General features: G+C 41.9%; 1 protein-coding gene across 1 annotated transcript; it reads right to left on the bottom strand.

The window, feature by feature from the left end:
* On the bottom strand, positions 1-26,195 carry LOC147666759 (myosin-4-like). Its single transcript, XM_086948899.1, has 40 exons — positions 26,121-26,195; positions 20,010-20,228; positions 19,780-19,923; positions 18,427-18,583; positions 18,302-18,329; positions 18,075-18,195; positions 17,877-17,969; positions 17,721-17,784; positions 17,453-17,551; positions 16,005-16,108; positions 15,761-15,899; positions 14,381-14,499; positions 14,117-14,266; positions 13,850-14,020; positions 13,459-13,765; positions 13,283-13,365; positions 13,043-13,130; positions 12,834-12,951; positions 12,474-12,597; positions 11,680-11,816; positions 11,336-11,591; positions 11,015-11,257; positions 10,734-10,910; positions 9,980-10,125; positions 9,326-9,416; positions 8,838-9,227; positions 8,625-8,751; positions 7,041-7,159; positions 5,754-5,950; positions 5,480-5,663; positions 5,230-5,395; positions 4,972-5,096; positions 4,566-4,874; positions 4,270-4,473; positions 4,052-4,177; positions 3,702-3,872; positions 3,509-3,613; positions 3,178-3,273; positions 571-705; positions 1-127 (listed from the first exon to the last, which is right to left on the bottom strand). The coding sequence occupies exons 2-40, from the start codon at positions 20,211-20,213 to the stop codon at positions 107-109; spliced, it is 5,838 nt and encodes a 1,945-aa protein (XP_086805025.1). The 5' UTR covers positions 20,214-20,228; positions 26,121-26,195; the 3' UTR covers positions 1-106.
* Positions 26,196-27,379: the final 1,184 nt, after the last annotated feature.

Raw genomic sequence — 27,379 nt, 5'->3', positions numbered from 1 at the left:
TGTTGTAAAAATAGGTTTATTGTTACAGAGGTAAACAAAATATTACAGGGAAGTTTTCCATTCACATTTTGCAAATTTCGGAGTCCTCCCTGGAGCGTACTCTTGTTCATTCCTCACTTTCGGTTTTCTAGAGAAAGAAATAGGTTGTTTTAATTCAGAGAGAAGGATAACATTTCACCCCCCAACACCCCAGCGAACAGACAACTGGCTATGCGACCTAACAGTGCCTAGGTCGCCACCCATACTGCGTTTACATGCAGACACTAGCTGGCGTGCAAAGTGTACATCCCTAGATTGTGAGCAGGATTCATGGATTTGACCCCGCCCCCTTCTGGGAACATCTCCAGGCTTTTTACACAAGTGGTTCCAACTTATACAACAGGAACAATTGTTGGCGTTGCCACCTCTATACCTAGTGATACATTTGTGTGGCACTCATTATCACTCAGTTCTTAGGTGCCACACGTTTTATTGTGGAAATCTTGATCTGGATTAAATGTTAATGAGGAGAAGAGACAAATATGTGGACATGGATGGAAACCACGACCATTTCTAACGGATTTATCTCACCTTGCCTCCAACGTCACGGCTCTTGGTCCTGAGTTTATTCACTTGGGATTCAGCAATGTCGGCCCTTTCTTCGGCTTCCTCGAGCTCGTGCTGCACCTTCCTGAATCGAGTCAGATGCGCGTTTACTTGCTCTTCCTAAAGTTAGTGGGAAAACGTATTAGGATATTTTGAATGAACTGAAATAGCTAAAAAAAAAAAAATCTTCATTTTTTATATGTAAATCCTTGAAATGTGAACTGGATATTATTCAATTTTTTACTATTCTAGCATCGGGCGAATTAAAACAAACCGAGACATCTCCACCCACTGTCTAATAAAGGGGTTAGGAAAGCATGCAGAAAACCCTCCAGACCATTTTTTGCTTATTTTTTCAAGTTTGCCATTCAATGCAGCACTTGCAAATGCCACAGCGAGACACACTTTCACTGTCCACTTGTGCTGTCTTAAATATATCACTTTGGTCCACAATCTTTGGACGCCATCCAAGGTGAAGTACAGAGGTATAAACATGGCCTGGGTCAGACACTGACCTGTGATCTCTTGGTAGTCAACATCTGCACCATTACTAGCATTCATCCTCTCCCTGCCCCGGTTTGACAATTGCCGACAATCGCTGGGATCTGGGTTCCCTTTCCCCACTGCATTTACCTCGTTGCGCTACAGGTCTCCTTACTCATCACCGTGGTCTGGTTCTGATCACTCACGAGGGGCTATCATTGGATTTCTTAGTGAATGGAAATCTCTCCAAACTTAAAAGCAAATTGGTTGAATAGTTCTTCCATTTAACGTTTAGGGACTGACGTCTGCATAGGCCAGGGATGGGACTGATGTGCATCTAAAGTCCTACAGACAGGGGCATGCCTATGTACTTAAAAGCTATTACCAAGCAATCTCACCAGTTTGTTCTCACTAGGTTGAGATTAGGCATTGTTCACAATCTGGTGGCTTTCCCACAGATGAAAATTTATAGCCAAACCCCCTGCCCCTGTGATGGCCTAACCAAGCAAAGCACATTGCACTTTATGCTTATCTGCCCTTTTTATTTGCACCTTCGTCTCCACTACCTCAAACCTGTTTTTAAGAAATATTCTGTGTTTACTACTGCCCAAGCGCTGAAACTGTTATTTGCACTTGATACGTTGGACATCTGTTTTTTTACCGCTACCTTTTTACTAAAAGCTGTCTCTCATAGGAAAAGCCTGGTGTTTTAACCTTGTTACCAATTGAGCTGTTTCACCTACTGTAATATCTGTTGCATGTCTTGTATTTTATTTTGTATCTCAACACTGTATGCTTTTATGATTGTTTTTAATAATCAAATAAAGCTTTGAAATTGAATTGAATTGCATCTAAAGTCCTACAGACCATGTGTTTAGCCAAATGACTGAAATAGCTGTGGGCAAACACATGAGCAAATTCTCAGGTAGGTGGTTGGAGGCAGAGAGGGCTTCAAATGCAAACGTCCCTCACAGGAGAGATCATTACAATTTAAATGTGGTGTTGTTTTACGCATGTGTGGTTATCAATTAGTGACAGGATCTCCTCTTCTCGAAGTAGATTGATGCCATACACAAGACCGATTGATCTATTACTAATGCCAATAATTTACAACCGAGAATCACCAACCCTTCAGTCAATTGTTGAATGACCAATACCAGATAACTGTTGTTTTAACTATAACTCAAAATGTGGATAGAGTTGGGTCTTACTCTCCATGCCGTAGCACTCTCTCTGTATCACACTTTTGAGCAAATACACAGACAACACTATGATACTGCTCATTGTGTAAAGCACCCCCACCTACAGTTTTTGGTATTATTAAGGAAAGAGAGGATTAACTCTGTCTAGGTCTTATTCTATTGCGCAATTTTAGAAAATAACTTCCCCAACCTACACAAACGAAAATGCAGGACAACTTGCGAATGCCTTATATTCTATTTCAATACATCTGTGTAAAAATTTGCTCAATAATGGTTTGCCTAGGGTGCCTTTTGCAAAGGATGTTCTTGTTTCTCTATCCAGTGATGACATTAAGCAGAAACTTCTCTATTTGAAAGATTCTCAGAGGCATACCTCATGAGTTTCCGCCTGCAGGTACTACATTTTAGGGCAGCTGCCAGCTTTGTAAAACACGAGATTCAATTCCCTTGTGTTTCAGACATTAAAGGACCTGTGTTCAATTAGGCTTATTTAAGAGGTTGGAGCTAGGCCATTTCCTGCCAGATTCCAGAGTCCTTCAAGAATCACACCTGTGCCCCTTAAAATTTGTTGTATGCCGCCCTTCCTGAAGACATCAAATACTTGCCTGTCCATTAAAGAATAGTAGATGGGCCATGAGCTTTGAGGTCCTGGAGGCTCCAAAACATAAATACTGTAACTCAGCTCTAAAACCACTTGGATGTATTTTGTTTAAAGTCTCTTACATCAAAGGTATAGCAGGGTTTTTCTAATTGAATGTCTCTTAAAACTAAAAGAAAGGGTGCTGTAGTTTGGACAGTGTGTCACAAGATGCCTGTCTCATTGCGTTCTTTCAAACCTGGGCATAAATTCTACAGAATGTTCTCAATATAAAGATACATGTTAAGGAAAGTATTATGTGCTACTCACAGACTCTTCTGCCTGCCTCTTGTAGGCTTTAACCTTTAATTGCAGTTTGTCGGCCAGATCCTGAAGTCTCAGAACATTTTTCTTATCTTCTTCAGACTAAAAGTAAAAACACAGAAATATGAAAAAATACTTTTAAGATGCTATTGACATATTTACAAGCAAGTGTATACAAAATTGAAAAGTTTAGAAATATTTAATTTAGTCCACTGTATACCTTACACACACACACACACACACACACACACACACTCACACACCTCATTGTTTGCCTCTGTATGCTCCTGTTAATTGCTCAATAATCCATGCATACTATGTGAAATTAAACACATACCTGGTATGTTAGTTCCTTAACTCGCCTCTCGTACTTGCGGACGCCCTTAATGGCTTCTACCCCGCGTTTCTGTTCAGCTTCCAGCTCGTTCTCCAGTTCGTGGACCTGAAGGTGGAATTGATATGGTTATTTTATTCCCTCACTGACCCCTACCTCCAGACCCTAACAATTTGAGCTCAGCTGTGTAACTCACTCTGCTCTCCAGTTTCTGGAGCTGCTTCTTCCCACCCTTCATCGCGAGCTGCTCAGCCTCATCCAGGCGATGCTGCAGGTCCTTTACGGTCTGCTCCAGGTTCTTCTTCATCCTCTCAAGATGGGCGCTTGTGTCTTGCTCCTTCTTGAGCTCCTCGGCCATTAAAGCAGCCTACATGAAAGAATGCATTTTAAAGAATTGTTATCTCAAATGGCATGCGCTTACATTAAGTGTTAAAATGAAATATACGTTTTATACTTAATTTATATAAATGTCTCTTTTACATTTAATTAAGGGTACTTAAAATGCACTAAATATTTAGACTTCTGCAATTTTAACAAGAGCCTTACATCGGTGATGGCCTTCTTGGCTTTTTCCTCAGCATTCCTGGCTTCCTGGATGGCTTCCTCTACTTCGTTCTGAATTTGGGTGTTATCACTCTCAAGCTTCTTCTTGGTGTTGATTAGGCTTGTGTTCTTAAGTAGAGATAGAAATAGATTCTAGAATGTAACAAGTGCATTGTCTTGCATTCATATATAATGAATGAACTCCCAACAGATAATAGTACCTGAGAATGCAGAAGCTGCAGACGTTCGCTGGCATCAAGGAGTTCCTGTTCAGCAACTTTGCGAGATCTTTCAGTCTGTTCCAGTGCAGCCCTCATCTCTTCAATTTCCGCCTGCTGTAGGTTGTTTCTACGTTCAGTGACAGCCACCTGTTCTTTCAAGTCGTCCTGTCCTCTAGTAGCATCATCAAGATGAAGCTGGGCATCCTATTGGGCACATAGCATTTTTTGTGATACAATGTAAATGTTTTGTATAAAGAGACATAGAAGTGCAGTGGGGCTTTGGTTAAATATAATACCTTCAGTTGCGCTTGAACATTCCTCAGCTGCTTCTGTGCTTCTGCAGCCTGGCGGTTGGCGTGGCTGAGCTGAATCTCAATTTCATTCAGATCTCCTTCCATTTTCTTCTTCAGCCTCAGAGCATCATTCCTGCTTCTGATCTCAGAATCCAGTGTGCTTTGCAGAGAATCTACAGATCTCTGGTTGTTCCTCTTCAGCTGTTCAATCTCCTCATCTTTCTCTGCAATCTTCCTGTCGACCTCACCCTTGACCTGGTTGAGCTCAAGCTGGATGCGCAGGATCTTGGCCTCTTCATGTTCCAGAGATCCCTATTATAGCAGAAGGGTAACATCATAAACATTGTATTAAAACTAACCAAACGCAGTACCTCAGTGGAACATATTTAACATTGGCTTGTTTACATACTTCAGCTTCCTCCAAGGCAGCATGGAATTCGCTCTTTTCTTGCTCAACCTGCTTCTTAGCTTTTTCCAACTCATGGACGGCCTTTCCGGTTTCCCCAATCTGTTCAGTAAGATCTGAGATCTCCTCTGTTAAAGATATATAAATGATGGCATCAAATTTCTAAAATCTGACACTAGGTTGTGGCAATCATTCTATGTATATATTATGCTACATTAATATGGATACTCTTTGCATGAACTACCTTGGACAGACACTTACGTTGCAGGTTCTTGTTTTCACGTTTTAAGGTTTCAAGATGATCCAGAGATTCTTCGTAAGCGTTCTTCATCTTGAAGATTTCGGTGCTCATGGAGCGGGCATCCTTTTGAGATGCTTCTAATTCTGCCTGAGCTTCCTCAAACTTCTGTTTCCAGTCTGCCAGGACCTGTCAAAGAGAGTTATATTTTCAACATAAAACATAATTCCAGGAAACACGGGTAGTTTGGTAAGAAGATTTGTGTCAATTTACCTTATCAAAGTTCCTCTGTTTCTTGTCAAGGGATGCAGCAGCACCATTGGCTCTCTCCACATCAACCATGAGGTCCTCCACTTCAGACTGTAGTCTCTGCTTGGTCTTTTCCAGAGATGCACACTTGGAATTCACTGCTTCAACCTGTTCCTCAGCATCCTGAAGTCTCTGAGCCAGCTTCTTCCTGTAATTGGGTAAGAAAGCAGGAGTATTATGAATGAGAAAAATCCATAAATTTCACAACCCCAAGTACCTCTTGTCTAACACAACATACTTGGCCTCTTCCAGTTCTTCTGTGCGCTGGATGGCATCTGTTTCATATTTGGTCCTCCATTGGGCAACTTCCCCGTTGGCTTTGGACATTGCCCGCTGGAGCTCAGCCTTCGCTTCCTGTTCCTCCTCATATTGTTCACGGAGCAGGTCACAGTCATGTCGAGCAGATTGCAAGGCATGTGCCAGGGCATTCTTGGCCTGTAAGCAGATTAATTTTGTCAGTGCCTCATCATTATTTATTTTGTGTTTTATCAATAACTTCACTGAATAGGTACTCTGTGGTCAAACTGTGACTCGGTTAGTTTGTTACCATCCTTTAATGTTCAGTTAGATCAAGAGCCCCATGTGTGTTGTTGAACAAACATGAGTGAAACAGTTCTATGTTTAATATCCTGTCTAACCAATGAGGTAGTTGCTACCTAGAAAAGAAAGCGTAAGGCCTATACTGGGAGTCTATTGAGTTTATTTTTTACAAAATGCTATATAGAGGATCGAATAGAAAAGTTTTACAAATTTAGCAAATGAGGAAAACAATGAGTGGTGTAATAGGTACACGAGTTGGCAAGTTGGGCACTTTAGAATAATTCTTGTCTGTGTCTCGTTCACCTGTATAGTTTCACAGCAACTGGAAATGTAATTGTACCCTTTCAGTGAAGTAATAATCCGGAGGAAGTGACACAATGTCAAGGACTTTAAGAAAGCTTCAGACAAGTATTAAAGATGTGATCATTAAGATTCAATTAATCCACAAAGTTTTGCATTTGTATCTCCGAATTTGTGAGGGAAAGCATAGGGTGAAAGAGAGGTGTTTATTGTGACCAAGTGGAAAATAATTCTTTTGATCACTGATTTGTTGAAGAGTGTGACAAATTGACGTATATGTGTATGTAGGATGGACAGAGCTAGACTGAAGAGCAGATACTCTGTTGGAATGTATTCTACTGATCAATGTTGATCAATAAATTGCTTGGTATCTCTGATTTGACTTTGCTCAAGCTCCTGCATAATCGTCTTTCTTTGCAATATTGTTGAGTTACAAGTTAGAATTTTTATGGAACTGATCAATGTGCTGTGGTATAGCCTATTTGCATAACAGCTCATCTTGAAGCTGGTCAAGCAACTTTGAGGAACATATTATGTACTTTGCTTTCAGTCTTTATTTGTTGACAATCCCAGAATGTGGGATGCTACGGACACCTTTGGTATTCTGATACCACTCTCAGCCTTAGAACATGATGATTCACCCAGCAAAGTGCAGAGAACATTTCAATGTGACAACGCAAGATACCTTGGTTTCTTCTTCCAGCTGTCTCTTCAGTTCCTCAGTCTGTTGGGTGAAGGCTTGTTTGCCTCTTGTCAGTTGAGAAATCAAAGACTCTTTTTCTTCCAGCTGACGAGAGAGTTCACCTGATCGGAAACAAAGTGCAATGTTCTGTAACTGTCATGAACGTAGAATAATAGTGAGCCAAGGCTGTGAAATTATGAAGAATGTGAAGTGCATTTTGACACAGAAAGTGAAAATGCCATTGAAAGCGATGCATTTATTGTTTTCTTTTTTTTAAAAACAATAGTGTTAGTATTGGGTTAGTCTTGGTTTCGCATTTATTTGCTATTTATTGTATGAACAAGACAACACACAATTATGTGAGTTTGATTGCGTTTGTCTGGTAAACGCAGTTAGAAGGCTGGCTGAATGGGTCAGGCAGTCTTTATCTGCAGTGAAGTTCTGTATTTCATTGTTAAACAGCTAATTATGCTGTGGCTTTGATTGAAATGTGTATGATATGAAGGTGGACTTTCTGAATATTTTTTACATTTTGTCATAAATGTAGCTCATCACCATTTCATTGAATGTTCTCAGCATGACAAGAGCATGTTTATTATCTACAATTCTTCATTAAGGGCCATATGTACTAACATTAGTAATAGAGATCCCAAATAGCAATTTTTTTGCAAATCACTATAACTAAAGTACTAAAGTTATATCTGGCCCTTATTTCCTAAGTATTGACTCAGAGTGGGTCGCAAATAGACCTACTTCAGGAATATTAATGAGGTAGATCGCAATTAGTGACTCGCTAGGGTTTGCCCCCATCACAGGAATGGTGCCTGCTTGAGTCAGCAGACTACCATGTATGTGATTGCTTTTAAATCAAGCAATTTTTTTTATGCAGCCCATTTTCGTTAATGGAAAACAAGATGTGTTTAAAAAAATGTAAACCTTTCATGTTTTTTTTTTAACATTCTCAAAGGGGAAGTACTCCCAAGGGGATCCCTTCCCATTTGCGAATCGTTCACCACCAACCAGTTAGATTCCCTGTTTGGAAGGGTTGCCCCGAACACGCCCCTTCCAGACGTTGATTTTGTTTCTGGTTGCAAACCCAAACTGTGATTAGCTAAGCCTATTTTCACAGTTTGGTGTATATTTGAAGAACCAATTTTTCGGTTGTATACTGCCCTTTTCTGCAAATCAGGCCTGTTTGCGACCAAACAAATGATTTGTACATGTGGCACTTCGTCCATTAATTACCATTTAAAAGTCAATAAAACCATTTTTACCATTTTAAAGGAGTTAAACATGCACTGTGAGTAATTTATGATTACATCATGGGTATTGTCCATATATTTCGGGTCTCTTTTATTTTCTGATTAATTAACATAACTGAATGTATAATAAAATTGGATCAATACTTGTGTGAAAGTCTAATTTAAATTAAAGGAGACTTTTAAGAATCTAAATATAGGTGTTCATGAAAGTAACACTGTATTATGCAGAATTCTCATTCACATACTGTCTTTCTGTCTTTTTTTACTTTAAATGTTTCCAGAAATTGCAGCTTCCTCGTTCAAACTTTTCAAATGAAATTCATACCATTTTCTGTCTGGAAGCGTGCCTTCTGGGTAGTGAGGTCATTAATTATGCGCTGATGTTCATCATCTTTTGTTTTAACTTCGCTGAGTTGGTCTTCCAATAGGCGGCTCAACTTTTCAAGGTTTGCCTGGGGAAAAAAGATGCAATTAGTGGTAGAGTAGGTAATCAACTTGTTGCACTACATGTTGCGTCTTACTGACTTAAATAGGTTACCTTGGACTTGGAAACATTCTCCATGTTGCTGGCAAGGTCATCGACTTCCATCTTGTATTCACTCTTTTCTTTCTCCAGCTTTTGCTTGACCCGCTGCAGATTGTCGATCTGTTCCCCAAGTTCTGCAACACTGTCTGCATGCTTCTTACGAAGGGCAGCAGCAGTAGCTTCATGCTGTAGAGTGGACTCTTCCAGGTCTCGCCTCATTTTCTGGAACTCTGCTTCCCGCTTCTTGTTCATTTCAATCTGGGCTGAAGTGGCTCCACCAGCTTCTTCCAGTCTTTCACTGATTTCTTCAAGTTCCCTGGAGAGATCGGACCTCTGTTTCTCAACCTTTGCCCGAGCTGCCCGCTCTGCTTCAATTTCCTCCTCAAGTTCTTCAATACGAGCCTGCAAGTTCATATAGTTTCATTTGTTATTTGACATATTTAAACACAACTGGTCGCTGCAACAGCAAGTAAAATGCTACTTTCAACAAAAGTGTGTACCTGAAGCTCTTTGATTTTTTTCTGCAGCTGGGCACCCAAAGATTGTTCATCCTCAATCTTACCCAGCAGTTGGCTCAAATCGAAGTCTTTCCTATTGTTTTATAAAAATATGTTTAGTAGAATTTTTAGTGGGGTAATTCTTCTATCAGGTTAACATTTACAGCACATTTGTTTATCCTTCTGAGGTTAATATGCTATTCTAACACAACTAGGCACAGAAACAAATCAGCTGATCCATTATCTAAACTGTCGTTTTTCTTGTAAACCTTTTTACATACACTTAAATATAACACCATGCCTCTTTTTTTACACCATATTTCGTCAAATAGGTATCATAAATTCGAACTTCTTTAGTTTTTCTTTGCTTTGCTGTTTTATAAACACATGTTTATTAGGATTTCAAGCAGTGCAATTCCTTTGTCATGTTCACACTCATAGCCCATGTGATTAGCCTTCAGAGCTGAATATGATCTTTTAACAGAACAGAGCAGAGAAGCGAGTGAGCTTATACATTATTTACAGCTGTTTCTTTCCCCTTTAACATTTTCAAATGTACCTAAATATTACTCATAAAAAATATTATAGCTACATAGAGCATACACCATGCCTCCTTCTCTTTACATATTTCAGTAAATTGGTCTCCTAAATACCTACTTCTTCAGTTTTTCATCGCTTTGTTGTTTATCATTCTCAAGATCCATCACCGTTTCCTGGGACAGCTTCAGATCACCTTCAAGCTTCCTCTTGGCCCTCTCAAGGTCCATGCGAAGTTTCTTCTCTTGTTCCAAAGATCCTTCAAGCTGAGGATTTCAAAACAAAGGATATATCATACAATTTTGACGCACACTGACTAGGAAAATGTTCCCCAGATTACACAATCCACAGCAATAATAATTTATTGAGTGATGTTGTTTCACAGGAACCCTTATTTGAATGCATGTTTTTAACACTGCCTGTTTGTTAAGTGGATTCCACTTGAAATATGCAATTGTAATAGAAAGTCAGTGTTTTGCCAACTTCTTTGTGAAGCTGTGCCGTTTTAACATAAATCAGTGTCGGTTTCATGTAGCTTAGTCACAGCACACTAAAACTTAAGCTTGATCAGATTCTAACAATTCAGTATTTTGTAGGATCCCAAGAATTCGGCTTGACCATACTTTTAATTGCTAAACTAAGTCTGTATAGGTGTTTCTTCATGAATAATTAAATTGTTTGTGGAAAGCCAATATTTTAACCTTCCAGCGTTAAAAGGTAGAACTAACTCTATGGTTTTGTGAATTAGGTCTCTGATGTTCACTTTCTTTCTTAGTAATTTCACCAAAACCATTCATATAGTTTGGCGCTATGTAGCCAAGGATGAGTTACAATTTCCTCACAGACAAGCTCAATAATCTTTGTTAATACTTACATCATCCACTTGCTGTTCCAGCTTAGTTTTGGATTTGGTCAGTGAGCTGACTTTGTCTTCTTCTGCCTGTAGGTCATCCAGGGTCTGCTGATGGGCCTCCTGGAGTGCTTTCTTCTCCTTGGAAACCTTTGAGATGTTTTCATCAAGAGCTGCCATTTCCTCTGTGAGGTTTTTAACCTGGAAACAATTAGATAAATAGTTGTTATCAAGACGGACCTAAAATATTCTTCTGGATTTATACACTTGTAACATATATATTTCATTGAATTGTCACAAAGTACCTTATTCTCTGTAGCATGCTTTTCCTTCTCTACTTTGGCGAGAGTCAGCTCAAGGTCATCGATGTCTTTCTTCAGCTCAGAGCATTCGTCCTCCAGTTTCCTCTTCTTGGCGGTCAGCTCAGCATTACTTTCCTCCTCATCTTCAAGTCTTTCTGTCAGCTCTTTCACTTTAGCTTCCAGTTGGATTTTATTTTTAATCAGACCTTCGCATCTTTCCTCTGCATCGGCCATGTTTTCGCTTTCCTGAATATTTATGGAAAAGATTTAGTTTCATATATTGTGCTGAAATGTAAGGATTTGTAAGTATTGGATTTTACATACCGACTGAACTTGTAATGCCAGATCGTTCTTCTCCTGCAGAAGGGAAACCATTTTCTCCTCCAGTTCTTTCTTTCTTGCTTCAGATTTGACCAGAGCTTCTTTAGTCTTTTCAAACTCTTCTTTCATGTTGGCCATCTCCTTTTCAGTCTCAGCGCTCTGCAGAAGTGGCTTAATCTTAAAGTAAAGCTTCATCCATGGCCAGGTTTTGACATTCATGAATGATCGGACGTTGTATTGGATGATTATTATGGCTTCTCTGTTAGAGGCAAATAAATGATATTGTAAGGCACAGTGAAACTCACAAACCTGTCTTTTATTTATTCACAAAGACTATTTATTAATACCTTCTTTCCATCATTTTCTTGAATTCAACTCTCATGAGGTACCCTCTGCAGGCCGCCTGTGTTCGGGTGATGAGGTCGGCCAGCTTTTCATCTCTCATTTCCTCTAGGGTACCCAGGAGGCCGGCTTTGAAGAACACCTTAAAGTAACGAGTATTATTGACAACTGACCAATGGGAGAAAATGTTGTGATTTCTTTTCCAGCTGACTTGTTTAATGGAGATATCTAATCACTTATTGTACCATTTGGAAAGAACCCTTAAAGTTACATGATTATAGTAGGAGAATTGACATCCCTGGCGGGTGGTATTTTTTCAGTTATAAATCCCTGACAGAAGGCACATTCCATAAAATAAGAATGTCTTTCCTGTACAGATTCAAATTCTGGTCTTTCCCTCACCTGCAACTTGGGTGCCAGAAGAAATAGTCTCTCCTTGAGAAAGGAGACTCTCAATGTACACAACTCAAAAGCAGACCTTCAAAATGCTGTTCTAAGTCTGTGTTTTTGGCTCAATCCACCACTAGCTTGATAATACCAAGTTAGTTTGTTGGCTGTTGCCCCACCCAAATACAAAAAGTTCCAGCCGATCTGATGGAGCCAATTTTCATATCTGATAGGTTTTCAGCTGAATAAGATTACTCTTTTCCCCTGAGCACTGTAATGACTGATGTCTACTGCGTTATGCTAGTAACGCCTTCTCTCTGACAGCAGGCACCACCTACGTAATAAATATTAGCTCTTAAAGTATTTTGGAGTACGTTTTGCATTTTTATTTAATGAATAGATCATTTTGTACCTTGGTGTGTCCAAATCTGTACTGTGTATGGTCAATATCGATGGAACCCAACAGATTCTCACATCCCTTCTTGCTGTCAATAAATGCACCATCGGGAATAGCACTTGCATTGAGGACTTTGTACCTTAGAAAGAAAACAGTGAAGCTCAAGTATTTTATAGAGCATGCAATACTTCAAAGTAGCATTGAGAAAATAAATACCATTATTGTCTTGAGTAATCATTGGTCAGAATGAGATACAAAATTCCTCTAGCTAGCCTTGCAGATTTACATTGCTTGCACTTTCCAATTAGATAAAACCGCAGTTTGTGTACTTATATTTCATGGATGTGTTAACACTTATTGTAACATTCTAATTACCTCTGTTTGAAATCACCATAGAGGATTCTGCTTGGAAATCCCTTTCGGCAAATCCTAATACCTTCCAAGACACCGTTACATCTCAGCTGGTGGATTAGGAGATGGTTGTCCATAACACCTAGAGGGAAAGACTCAATACATTAGTTGATCAAGTTCTCACTAGATCAACAGATGTTCCTGAGTTCAATAATAATGTTGGAGCTTTGTACCTGGAGTTTTTGTTTCATTTGGAATCAGGCAACGCACAAAGTGTGGGTGAGTGCTTCTTAGGTTGGTCATCAGCTTGCCTAAATTCTCCTATTGTAGCAAAAATATAAATATCTTTTATATCATAGTTTACATAGGATTGAATACCTGAAAATATGGCGAATAACAATAGTGATGATGTGGGTTAATATAACATGAACACAATAAGTTTATATTTAAGTAGATTCATTATGCTCACTTACTCTGAACAAAGCAGACACTGTCTGGAAAGACCCTCCCTTCTTCTTCTTTCCACCCTTTCCACTAGCAGCAGCAGCTGCAGCTTCTAGGATTTGAAAAAAAAGAATCCATGAATCAGAAACACCTTAAGTTTTGTGGAATTGTTTACTATTTGCATGCATTGAAGCAGGATACTTACCAGCCTCTGCTGCAGTAGCGCTATAAAGCATGGACAGCACTTTAAGGGCAGACTTCTGGTACAGCTGGATAACAGATTCATTCAATGGATCCTTGTTCTTCTCCAGCCAGCCGCTAATGTTGTAATCCACAGTACCAGCATAATGCACCAGGGAGAAGTGAGCTTCAGCCTTTCCTTTGCCTGGCTTGGGTTTCTCGAAGTTCTTGCACTTGCCCAGATGCTGGTCGTACAGCTTGTTCTTGAAGGAGGTGTCTGTAGACTTGGGAAACATGCACTCCTCTTCAAGGATGGAGAAGATTCCCATGGGCTGAAAGAAACATATCTTTGTGAGACTTGGGAATATGTGTACGTTATTTTAATACACCCATATGCAGTTTGAACAGGCACCCACCTTCTCAATAAGCTCAATGCAGGTAGCCAAATCCATGCCGAAGTCAATGAACTCCCAGTCAATGCCTTCCTTCTTGTATTCCTCTTGTTCCAAGACGAACATGTGGTGGTTGAAGAACTGTTGCAGTTTCTCGTTGGTGAAGTTGATGCACAGCTGTTCCAAGGTGTTGAACTGAAAGATAACACATTTGGTTCTTGATTAGATTCTTATAATGAACTCAGTAGTGGGAGGCTTCTCTATATCTGCAGTAAAAGATCAGAAACTTACATCAAAAATCTCAAAGCCTGCAATATCCAGGACACCGATGTAGTACTGCCTGGCTTGCTTGGTGTCCAGCTGTTGGTTGATGCGGATCACCATCCACAAGAAGAGCTTCTCATAGACAGACTTGCAGAGTGCACCGATGGAGTTGTACACCTGGTGGATAAATAATGACATTTTTAAACTGAATGCAGCGTGTTTATTTTGTATGTTTTTTAATCAGCTGTAGTTTTCTTGAGAAAAGTATGACTAGTGACAACGTAGATTTACCTGGTTAACAGTTTGGCCTTTGGTGACAAATTCATTGCCGACCTTGACTCTTGGGTAGCACAGCGCCTTCAGCAAGTCTGCTGAGTTCAGACCCATCAGGTATGCAATCTTGTCAGCAACTATAAGTAGAAAAGCCGTTTATGATTGTGCCAACTATACATTTGTAATCTGATTATCAGTGACGGTGTAGTAGACTGAGCTTGTTTTATCTTTTCATAGACATAAAACCTAAAAGATGATATCTCTTTATTGCGTAAATGTGCATGTATTCCTTCTATACCGCTAACCTAGCCAAAAGGCAGTAGAGTGCAGTAGCTTTATCCTCATTTATCCACAGGGATGATAATGGATGGGGTAGCAATATGGTGCAGTTCTCTTCTTATTGCCCGTTTATTGTTTGTGTGGGTTATATTTGAATAGTTGATTTCGGTGTTACACACATGGAGTAGTTTGATCAGTATTAACAAAGCCTCTTTAATTCCCTTTGGCAAAGAGTTCTGTCCTACGTTTCTGTTGTTCAGTTGCTATGTTTAAGCTGCAACAGATTTTGAAAATGTACTCAACATCTTGTCGTATCATGCCCACATATTTCTCCTATCGCTCGCAGAATTATACCGTGAATCCCACGAGGGTGGTGTGTAATTGCTAGTCTTCCGATAAAAATGTATTGATCACTCACTGAATTAGATCAAACAGCTGAATAACACTAACACAGAAGTATCAAACATTTGGCATGTAAAGTTTGAAAACCATGAGTTTAAAAGGGAAATCTTTGGAAGAAAAACCAGCATGTTGGGAAAACTTTGCAAATGTTTACAGTGTGTTTAATTTATTCGGAAAAAGGATACATTTTGCGTTAGTGTGTATTTCAGGGATAGGATTCGGATTAGGGTAAGGTTATCTTTAGGATTGAGGCAAATATGAACCTTAGGATAACAAAGAGTAGGAAGATAGTAAGCGGTAATAAGGTTTAGGGCTTGTATTAGGGCATGAGAAAAGGTGAAGTTTAGGATTAGAGCTTGTGGTATGTTAGACTTATGGCTAGAGAATAGTGATGGTGTAAAGGGTGATTAGCTCTAGGGTTGGAACTGCACTGCACTGGATAAATGATCCTTCGTTTTAGTGTTAGGTGATGGTGGCGGGGGCCATGGGACTTTACGGGATCTTAAACAACCAAACTGTCAATCAAATTGCGACACTTTCAACCTTTTGGCCTTCAGACTAATTGATCCTCTCATAGACTACGTTTATTGTTCATTGCTCTCATCTTTGTGCAGTCATGGCAATCCTTCTCTGTCTACAAATTCTCTCCCTTTGAAATCCTATGTTTTGAATTTTGGAGTGAGCTTTTCAGGGAATGAAGTGCACCGCAGTCCTTACCATCTGTGCCATCGGGCTCGGCCTGCTCCTCACGCTGTTTCTGCTTGAACTTCATGTTTCCGTGGTGCATGACTGCTCCTGTCAGCTTGTAGATGGCGAGTTTCTCATCTTGGTTGAACCCCAGGATATCAATGGCACTCTGTCAAGAGAGGGGAAACGTATTCACGTTTAAGCCCAAATGAAAAGTGTTTTAAACTAAAGTGTATTCTGACTTTTTCAGGATAGTTGTTGAAGAAAGACTCACATCGGTGGCCAGCAGCTCCTCCACGTCATCAATGCTCTTCACCACAATCTCACCCTGGCTGATGGACGGGAAGTCGTAGGGGTTGGTGGTAATCAGGAGCATTTCTTCGAAACAAAACAGTTGAAGGTTAGAGGGGTCTCAGAATGCGATTGTAGGAATATGCTGAGATTGGCAGGCAAAGTCTTTTCTGTTCATAAAAGGATAAACGACGTGCGCATTCATAATACTTTGTTTTGAGGTGTTTTCCATCGATCTGTTCCATTTCAACATCAAATGGCTAAAATCCTTAGCACTGTGCTCTGGACATGAGAGACAGAGCTCAGATTGGTGTTGGGCAGCAATGCAAGTCTTTTTGCCATGCTGAGGTGTGCCAATTTGAAAGGGCAAGAATGCACCGTATTTACGAGATATGGTGCAATCCTGTCCTTTCGTCCTGCGCCCGTGCACAATTTTGTGCCCAGCATCAAAGCAGGCACCCTTGCACCATGGTGTAAGGGCGTGCGCTGTTGATGGGATTGTTTTTGTGCAATAAGTGGCACCATCCTGCACAAAAACAATCAATGGAGGCGTATACTCATTCTATGTGTGCTGCATTTTACACATTGAAGGTGGAAAAAACAAGGAGAAATGAAAACATTTCTCCTTCTTACTCTTGCTCTGGGAAGGCATAAGGTTTTTGTCACTGCCGCAGGTTTAAGTGATTTTGTAAATCTGGAGCAGCATCGAAGTCCATGGGTGTTGCATCAGGACACCAACCGCATCGCCCATGAAACGCCTCCTCGATGCAGAGTAAGGCAATGCAGAGCTTTGCGCTGTCTTGCCTTATTCCATATATATGAGGCCACGCATAGCCACGAAGGGTGGCTTTGCGGCGTCTTATAGATATGATTGAGAAGCTTGCACCACCGGAGCATCAAAAGAAGCTCAGGCCTCCTGTAAATAGGCCCCTAAGTATATTGAGATTCTTTCTCAGGCTGGTGCACTCCACTCAGAACTCTTTTATGAATTCCTCACTTACAGTATCCAAGTAACAAAAATAGGATGTCTTCAGAGGGACTAGCACAGAGTATGTGACATTCCAAAAGAATGAGAATATCAGTGAGCTATGGAGTGCCTCAACCTGTACGAAGACCGCCATTATGGCTCTCTGAGGACTTTTGTAAACATCACTCACTGAGTACCAGTTCCAATAATTGTTGCTGTTTTACCTCACTTCCTTCTGCACCTCATGTGCTTAGATCCTTCCTCCATACTATGATGGATGCACAGCGACAACCAACATGCAAATCCTGATCATGTAAAAGGACAATTGAAGTTTCTAGGATCCTAATCACGGCATTCCCACGACTCCTAGCATAAAGTTCCATTCTCATCTCACATCTAGGTCTAGTTTGAAACCAGTTCTGCTCTGCTGAGCAGAGAACTGCAAATAAATGATCAAAACTTACCGACAAGCTCTGGCTTCTTGTTGGTCATGATCTGGTAGAAGATGTGGTAACTCCTCTCAGCTGAGAGCTGGAATGTTACTCTGGACTTTTCCAGCAGGTCTGTAAAAGAGACAAAAGAAAAATTAGCATATATGTACAATGTATTGATGTTATTAGATTATTTAGGGCCCTATTCATGAATAAGGTAATTAATCTAAGAAAGAGTAAATGTGAGCCAGTCTCTCCAAAGCACACCAATATATCCAAAGGGTTTAAAGACAGGCCTTACATGTTTCAATATCTGCAGAAGCCAGTTTTCCTGTAGTTCCGAAATGGATTCTGATAAATTTACCCTAAACAAGAAAAAGACAGTTTAGATACTTAAGGCTTTCCCAAGGAAGCAATGGACAAGTGAACTGGAAAAAAAGAAATAAACTGTGCTTACAAAGCGAGATGAGTTGTCATTCCTCACGGTCTTGGCATTACCGAAGGCTTCCAGCAGCGGGTTAGCCTGGATGATTTGATCTTCCAGAGTTCCCTGTAAAAATCAAGGTTTCAATTGGAATAAGCTCCTCTGACAGATGATATATGTCACTAACTGCACCTTGCACAGGGTATGCAAAAACTAATTGAATCTACAAACCTGCATTTTATTGGCCATGCCAGGGGCGTCTTTTTTCTTGTCACCACCAGCAACAGCAATTGTCGCAAAGTACTGGATGACACGCTTGGTGTTCACGGTCTTTCCTGCACCAGATTCTCCACTATTGATAAAATCAGAACGATTATTGTAAGTGTACATCGATCACGCGGAACGTGTTATTTACTTCATGCATAATTATGATATTCTAGTGATGAGTTTTTACTTACGTAATCAGGACAGACTGGTTTTCACGATCTGTTGGTCGAATGTTTGAAGGAAATAGATAAATAAACATCATTGTACAGCAAAAGAAGATACATCCATGAACAAGAATAAAAGAATCAAACTTTACCTGTCAACATGAACTGATAGGCGTTATCAGAGATGGAGAAGATGTGGGGTGGTGCTTCCTGGCGCTTCTTGCCTCTGTAGGCATCTACAACCTCAGGGTTGTACACTGGCAGCCACTTGTAGGGGTTCACTGTGGCACAGAAGAGACCAGAGTAGGTCTGAAAGGAAAGGGCATGATTAGCAGACAAACTGCCTTGTGTTTAACATTTCTATCATGTGTTGCTCTCTATTGATTTTTCTTGGGCTTTGTATCCCTGTTTTGTGTTGTTCTAAGGTAAGCACATAATTCTGTGACTATTAATAATGTGCTGTGGAATTAGTCACAGTTTCTTGTCGAGGCTTAAAAACTGTAGTATGCCTTGGAAATGATTTTACTAGTGATCGTACTTGGGGCCTGATTCACAAAGGTAAACTTACACCTTTGTCTTTACATTTGTTGTGGAATTCACAAAAAGGTATTTTAATTCTAAGTTTATGAGTGCGGAGACACCGCTGTGGGGTGGAGAACTCTGCACATAAAAAGATAAAATATGCCTATCTTTTTATGTGCGGAGTTTTCTGCTGCGACTGCGGAGTGTCCGCACTCGTGAACATAAACAAACATAAACAAGAGTGTAAGTTTACCTCTGTGAAACAGGCTCTTAGTTTGCATTGATACCTTTTAGTTAAATCCAATAAAAGGGACGGAGTCTAACTGGTCAAGCTCCAATTTGATCAGTGTCGAAGATGGTAAATTCAAAATTCACTAAAATGTGTCGATATTTACCATTGGAAACAAGTGGCAGATTCCACTTATAATTCCATCACAAGCTTTTTAGACCTCTTGGGGTCCTCTGAAGATATAGTAACTCCTAGTGGCAGCGCGGTTATTGTCCTAAGCAACCCTGAACTGAAGAATGTCCTCCTGTGAGCCCCAGCACTGAAAAACGTCTTTCTACTATGAAGAAAGTAAAATATGTTTTCTGCTCACATGAGCCATGAAACCTTGCATGTTAAGAGCTTGTGTTAAGAGCTGCTGTTGGAGGAGAAAGGGTGGAGATGTGTGTGTGTGTGCATGTGGTAGTAGTGTCAAAGAGTTTGCTGTATGAACGAATCTCTAAAAAAACATTGGAAACAAAGTGGATGCCTTTTGTGATATTAGCAGAGAGTGTAGCTGCAGAGATGGGTGTGTCTTTAAGAGCTGTGGTCTAGCATGAGTCTTGAGAGTGAAAGAAAGCCTCTGTCCTTCTTATCCACTGTGGCCACTAGTGGCATTAGCAGTACATGCCACAGTACAGTTAGTGATTGCAGAATGGGTATCCCCAGGCTCTGACGCACCTCAGTGTCATGGGGGTCTCCTTTCTATGGTACTTACGTAGATCATCCAGGCTGCATACCGCTCGGCGAGGTTATACAGCACGGAGGCTTCGTTCAGATGGGTCATTATGACCATGTCTTCAATCTTGTCGTACTTGGGAGGATTCTGGGGGTAGACTTGAGTGTCTTTGACAGTCACAGTCTGCAGCAAAAGAGAAGGAGGAAGAGTTAATGCAAGAGACTGGCAGAAGCTGTGTGGCTGGAATCTATGACACTTATTGTTCTTACCCTTCCGTCGTCAGTCTTGACAGTGACTTTGCCACCCTCTCGGGCTGTGATGAAACCTTTGACGTAGAGCTCTTTTTCGTCATCTACGAAGCAGGTGTTCTTGGCATCGAATGGCTTGTTTTGGGCTGCAAGTCTTTCCTTTTCAGACTTCCGCAGGTATTGTGCGGCCTCCCCAAACACGGCCATTTCTGCATCCGAAGCCATGGCTGCAGACGGTTACTGGAAAGATAATGTTTGTAACATTAGGAACATGGCAGAGCGTGATTAAATGTGCACATTATTTATTGATGTGAATTCAATCTGTTTCAGCAAGTGGCCCTCGCAGGGGTAAGGAATGGCTGCCCTTCCTCACCAACCTTTCTTTGTCTTCCCAACAGAAACCTCCTTGGGGCTCCGGCAGCAGCTGAACCCTTCTGGTGCACAGTAAACACATAGGAGGGAGCAGGGTCGAGTGTCATTCGGGGACTGCACTGCTGGTTGCCTCTAATGTCTGGATCACCGTGGAGGAGAAATCTTCTTTACATCTATGGGGTCCCCTGGCAGTACCCTGCCCGTGCCCTGTGGCCCTCACTGCTACAACATCCAAAGGGGAGAAGGAACTCGCACACTGTGCGCATGCTCCATTCACCGGAGCCAAGACACCACCTGCAGGCTCCACATGGTCAGTCCCCAACATCTGTGCGGCAGCTGCAGAAACAGAGGAGCAACAGACCTGTAGCGCGCCTTCCACCGAGCCAGGTCCGGGATCTCTCAACCCTCTATTCGCAAAGTGCAGCTGCACACGCCGGGCTCGATGAACTAAAAGACTTTCATTTAAACCAACAGATTAATGCGCAAAATCCCCCGTCGCGGGGGGTGCGGAATGAGACGCTGGAAGGATATTAATTGGGCAGCGCACTGTTAGTGGTCCTCTGCGACTGGCTACAGAGAGGCGGGTGGTCGCCTCCAGGGAACACTTAGCCGGGGATTTTGTGAATCGCAGGTTTGCGAGCGCCAACATGTTTCGACATAGGCCCACTGTCCTGAACGAGGGCACAACTGTTGCTTATACAAGTTGAAAAGTTTCCCAGCTGGGCCTGCAGGGTCCCGCCTAATGCCGCTGGAAGGCGACAGCAGAATGGAGGTACCTGTTGTGTTAGGATAGCGACCTGTGTGTGGTTTCCTACCTGTTGTAAGCCGGAAAACATGCTAAGGTTGTAAAACGTCAGTAGTCTTACGTGCTTACGAATGTACACACTGCGCGTGCATTTTTAAATAAATCCTCTCCGTAGTACGCCCCCTCCCTCTGTAAAGGGGTCTTTGACGCCTACACTGTGTTGACTCATAAAAGTGGACTTATCCTAACAATTGCAGCTTCTGCCCTCCACTTCAGAACCAACGCTGGAGCAGACGAGTCAGTTCTCCCTTCAAAGGACTCTTTAACTGGCTAGTTTTGGCCAATGTGACTGGCTACTCTACCTACTCATTCATAGTTTGCTTTGCACTCACCCCACCCCCCGCTGCCCCCCCAATCATCATGCTGCAGCCATCCCCGGCTCACAACAGGCCAGGCTTGTTAATATGCCCGCCGTCTGTGTTACTATAGGCCCTGTCTTCACACAAAGGACCCACAAAGGAGTTCGTTTCTCTGTTTGTGCCCTTTACTTTTGTGATTCGAGAACATAACAAATAACTTTACTTTACCACTTGCAGTAAGTACCCTGACTGACAAGGGCGCCTGGCGTTTCGATGAGCAGAGCCAGGGAATTGAAGCCCTGGGCGATCTGAAGTGATCTGGAGGGTCTGATAAACCAGACAGAAGCTGTATTACTAGCAGAACAGGCCGTTTAATTTCAGAAACATCAGTCGCAGCCTGACAGCGCCTTGAAGCTTTTGGCTCCAGGGTTTGCCAATATTCCAAAAATAGCTCCACAAATGTCCTTGCTGATGACACGTCTTGCTTGTGTCCTGCTAGCCTGCCTCAGAGACACCGCCATTTGAATCTAGAAATGTTTTGTGTGTATGAACGAGTCATTTTGACAGTGCGTCCCTGTGCAGTCTGCTGCCTGCTGTGGCTGCGCTCTTCATTGCGGACAGACAGACAGATGCTTATTTGCGTCATCGGTGATAGCCAACACCGCAAGGCTGCCACGGTCCTCCCGGAAGCCGCGGCCAGCCGCCCTCGGATGTCTGCGGGGTTTCTTAGGGCCCCTTATGTTTCTAGTCCGGTGAAGCGGGCCCCTTGCATCGGCATGGCTCTCACTCTGTCTGGCTGTGTGATCCTTTCTTTAATCCTGAACTGACTGAAGTTTGAAGGCTTGGGCTTGGGAGGAGGGAATTTTCAGCTCAAACCCTCACTTCCCGTCCACATTTTACTTCCCCCTTCTTCGACCAGCCCCGTCCCAACTCCTATCACCGGAATCTATAACCATCTGCTGTTCTTTTTTATTTTAATAAACTGTGTTGTAAACTAAATTGTGCTATCAGCCCCATATCAGTTCAACGATGACATTAAAAAGGAAGCCTCTGCACTTGAGTTTTCTTCAAGTAGGATTACCGCAGCTAATCAGCTGAGCTGCAATACTTAAAAGATGTAATTATAGACCACCCTAGCTCCTTCCTTTCGACTGCTTCCTAATGCAGCCAGGCCAGGCCAGGCGCCATGACCTCCTTTCTGCTCCTGGGTGCACTCTCATCTCCCCACTGCATAGGACGGCAGCGCCTGGAGTCAGCACTTCGAGGCGACCTTCACCTGTTGGGCTGACTGTAGCCGATTGCGGGCTGACTGTCTCAGGGCCCACCCGCTGGACCCGTGTTGGCGTTTGTCAGGAATGAAGGTTGTTAATCACGCCTGGGCTCAGGATTGCTGCGGCCGAGGGGTCGCATGGAGCACTCTAAATGGAGCCCAGCAGGGCCTCTCTCTCCCGGACTCACTTCCCTCTAAGCCTCTGTCTTTCCAGCACTCCCACACTCTCTTTTAAACTACTGAGACTGTCAATGAACTGCGCTTCGCGCCTCACTGGCCCAGACAGCCCTCTCTCAGGCGCCTAGAAGGTCGGGATGTATCCGCTACTGGGCATTGTATTCATGGGTGTTAAGTTAGCAACACCTCTTTATCCAATCACAAACACATCTACCAGTGCGTTTCAAAGTAGTGGGTGCCACTCCCCCCCCCTCTAACTCCAGAACTACCTTGGGTTTACAGACAGCTCGCCTAGCGTTGTACCCCACAGCAGTGACCCCCAACCTGTGGCCCGGGGACCCCTGGGGTCATCAAGCCTGCTCAGGGAGTCTGCGGCTACTTAGAACATTAAATAATATTTAAGATTAATAAAGTGAATATAAAGAAGCTGTGGGGCAGATCTACAAGGAAGTGCTGCAGTGTGGCACCACAAGCCCTTTGGCTGCGGCACACTGCAGCATTTCCGAAGCACAGGGATGCAACATATTTACAAGAATGTCGCATCTCTCTGCTTCCCCCTGCGCTAGCGCACAAACTGCAGCCATGCGCCGGCACAGCCACCCTTGCACCATGGTGCAAGGATGCCTGCGTCGTGGGTAGATTGTTTTTGTGCAGGAAGGGGCACCTTCCTGCGCAAAAGCAATCACTACATGTTCCTCTTTCAATGCGAGCTGTAGATTTCAGCATGCATTGAAAGAGGAAAAAACGAGGATGCATTTTCCTCATTGCGCCTCGCTACGCCACCTCTAGGGTGACGTAGCATTCAGACGCATCTCCAGATTTACAATTTCTCAAGATGTGTCTTGTTCTAAAGGTGTTGTGTGGGAACACCCACAGCAACACCCATGGAACGCCCCTTCAACGAAAAGTGCTGCGTGTGAAGGGGCCGTATTTACAAGGAGAGGAAAAGTCACACTGGGTGGCTTTTCCTCTCCTTGTAAATATGAAAGAGCCCCCTGCGCCACCAGTACGTCACGAAAAGTGACTTATTGGTGGTGCAGGGTGCTTGTAAATCTGTCCCTAAATGTACATGTGAAACATACTGTAAATGTGAAGGAATTTGAAATTGGAGGCTAACAATTACATTAGTATCCTCAGATCGATTAGTGGGAGCAGTGCAGGTCCCAGTAATCATTAAGGGCCATATGTATCAACATTCCCTTTTGCGATTCCTTAATAGCGATTTTTAAGGAATCGCTATTTAGAAATCGCAAAATGGTATGTATGAAGAAAATCGCTATTTTTTAGCGATTCCTTAAAATTCCTTAATTGCGATGAGCAAATTGCTAATCGCAATTAAGGAATAATTTCCCATTCATTTCTATGGGCCAGGAGGCCCATAGGAATGAATAGGAAATTATTCTCAATTTGCGATTCGCAATTCGCTAATCGAGAATAATTTCAAGGGTGCAGGGGTGTCTCAAGAACACCCTGCTGCACCCCTGAAAATGACATGTGTGTGCATATGGCGCACATACATGCGCTAAGGGCATGTAGGAGCGTCACATGGCACCATAGGATTTTCAAAAAAATGCTTTTTTAAAAGAATTCACAACTTACCACCAACTAGAAGTTGGTGGTAATTTGCGATTCCTTAAGGGCATTTTGGATTTTTTTTCCTTGATACATTGGATTTAAGGAATCGCAAAATTTGCGATTCCTTACATGCAATCGCAAAATAAGGAATGGCAAATTTTGCAATTCCTTATTTTGCACCCAAATTGTTTGATACATACCATTTTGCGAAACTGGGTTCTCAAACGCCGAAATTCGTAGAATTTCGGCGTTTGCGAACCCATTTGGCCTTGATACATATGGGGTATAAGGTTGGGAACCACTGCCCCACAGCATCTTTACCCATACATTTTAGGTCGAGCATTCAAGACCTCTTGCATATACTTTAGTATATACTTCTATGTGTATGTACTTTGTGGGTCCTGGAGATCAGCCCTAGAAGTTCTCTCCTTCCGCCTAGGGACTTTTCTTTCTTTCTGTTCAACAGTCTGTATTCAACTGTCTTGATAAAAAACGAACAGTAGAGGTCAGTAAAATACCAGAATTGTTTTCTGTTTGTTCAACTGCCTCTATTTAACCGTCTTGATAGAAAACGACTAGTAGAGATCAGTAAAATACCAGAATTGGTTTCTGCTGAGGGATTTTCTTTTTTAAAGTTTTTCTGGTAACGGCCTCTATTTAACTGTCTTGATAGAAAACGACCAGCAGAGGTCAGTAAAATACCAGAATCACTTTAGCATTCTCTAGATTCCAGTCCATAGAAATTGTCTTCCACGAGCACCCGTAGACAATGATATTTTTTCAAATCTTGTATTTTCAGTAATATGACCACTGAAGACCCTGATTTTACATTAAATACAGAGCTTTGGACTATACCCTTTCCCGCTGTAAGGCAGTATTTCTCTCCATGTGTTCCCACCCCTGTGTGCCACCCACTTTGGTGCTTACTTTTATCTCCATGTTAAAGAACAGTAGATGCTTCAGCACCCAGGCTAATGTGCTGCACAGCTGAATACATATAAGGTCCCGAAGGCGAGACCGATTGCATTGCAAATGCTTGTTATTGTTGGGTTTCAAACATAGAGGTCAGTGTTGGGGTGTCAGGGGGCTCTGCTGAAGCCGAGCACTGGCGCTTAGGAGTACAAGGGCGGAGACATCATGATTACAACAGGCAGAGCTGGGTTTCGGGGACGTACTTGGAGCAGGCCAGACTTTGTAGAGTCGGTGAGAGCAGTGACCATTCAAGAAGGCCTTCAGCTGCATGTATAGCATCAGTGCAGGGTGAGAGGTCACGTGCTCTGTGCATTGAAGGCAGAGCTCTAGGCAGACCTGATATGCCTTTGGGACCCTGGCTTGCTATCCCAGCCTTGTGACTGTGCCTTTGGGCAGCGCCATCCCCTCATGCCCACGGTCATATCGCTCAGGCTAGTGCTGCTGGCAGCGGGATGTCTCATCCGCACAGTTCGTCTCAGTTTACCAATGCACACTAGCCAAGCATTTCAATGCTAATTATTACACAGAACGCAAACGCAGATATCTTCCAGATAGCGTAAAAGAAACAATACTTTATTGCCAGCCAATGCCTTTTTTATGCCAGTTACTATGTTCATTCCTTCCTCCTTGTTTTGACAGCAAAAAGAAAGAGCCGGCCTTACCTTTCGATGTTTCTGAAGAATATACGGCAGTCCCCTTGGCCGCTGGAAAGAGAAGAACATGATTTAGATAACTTTGCCTTTGTAAGGTTGCTATTAAGTATTGTCTTTCCATGCGGCTAATTCTAAGATCCATACCCCGTGCTCTGACAGGAAGAGTCTCAAAATAAAAGAACGAGGGTTTCTCGCGTTTAGGATTGGCACATTTTTACATTTAAATAAACAATTATGAATTTCCAACTAAGAGCAAATCTTAACAGACTTTTTAGTGTTATGTGTCCACTGATAATTAAAAATAACAACAGAGGACATTTCTTCTATCAGTCATACATGCACATAATGTTCTTAAGACGAGCAACAGAAAGCACCCGACAGATTCCACGTACCACAAACTGACTGACATCCATGGAAGAAAAAGTCCTGCTTATATTCAGAACTCTTTGCTCATTCAGCATTCTCCCCTCTCCTCTTATGGTTGGCGGAACAACTACAGAGCATGTGTAGTTGAAACTCAATCCTACTGTGTGTGTGTGCAGATAACACTAAAAATAACTGACATAGAAAAGAGCCTGGCTCGCTTTTCAAACAAGTTCACAAAGTTATATGTACACCCTTTTAAATGATAGAACACATGACGTGAACATTGAGCACAGCACTGACATGCAGCACTAAATTAAACAGTTAGAAGTCATAGTTAAGTAGACAATTGAAATTCAGATAATCTGTTCACAATTTTGAAAACTCGATAGGCCTGATTCATAGTCACCCAAATCCTATGACAAATAAAAAGTAACAAACATTGAAGCATGCAATACCATTGTGGATATTTTCACCTTACAGAGTAACATATATATAATTGTGGAGGATTGAAGGAGCCTAAACACGTGCTTTAAAATGTAGCATCACTAATGGAAAACCTGCCTTTGCCTAAGAAACGAAACACTGCGTTTGAAACGTGACACACAGTTTTTTTTAATTTCAAATGTTTTTATTAAAATATAAAATGTGCATATCAGAGGTTATATATACAGTACAGTATAGTAAACATAATAGAACTTGGGGTGTTCAGGTGTGCGTGACACACAGTTTTTAATGCCACCGAGTAAAAACATGAGCTCTTGAAATTCACAGACTTCAGCTAGACACTTTCACTAGCAATTTATGTAACCCATGTGCAAGTAATTTATAGTTGATTTAAATGTGTTTAGTTAGATGTTGTTCTCACTATGAAAATGTGACTCTAACTTGTAAAAACGGTTAAA

The sequence above is a fragment of the Lissotriton vulgaris genome, unplaced genomic scaffold (assembly GCF_964263255.1).
Source record: "Lissotriton vulgaris unplaced genomic scaffold, aLisVul1.2 SCAFFOLD_1309, whole genome shotgun sequence".
Taxonomy (NCBI): domain Eukaryota; kingdom Metazoa; phylum Chordata; class Amphibia; order Caudata; family Salamandridae; genus Lissotriton; species Lissotriton vulgaris.
This window is presented reverse-complemented; position numbering and strand designations above follow the sequence as displayed.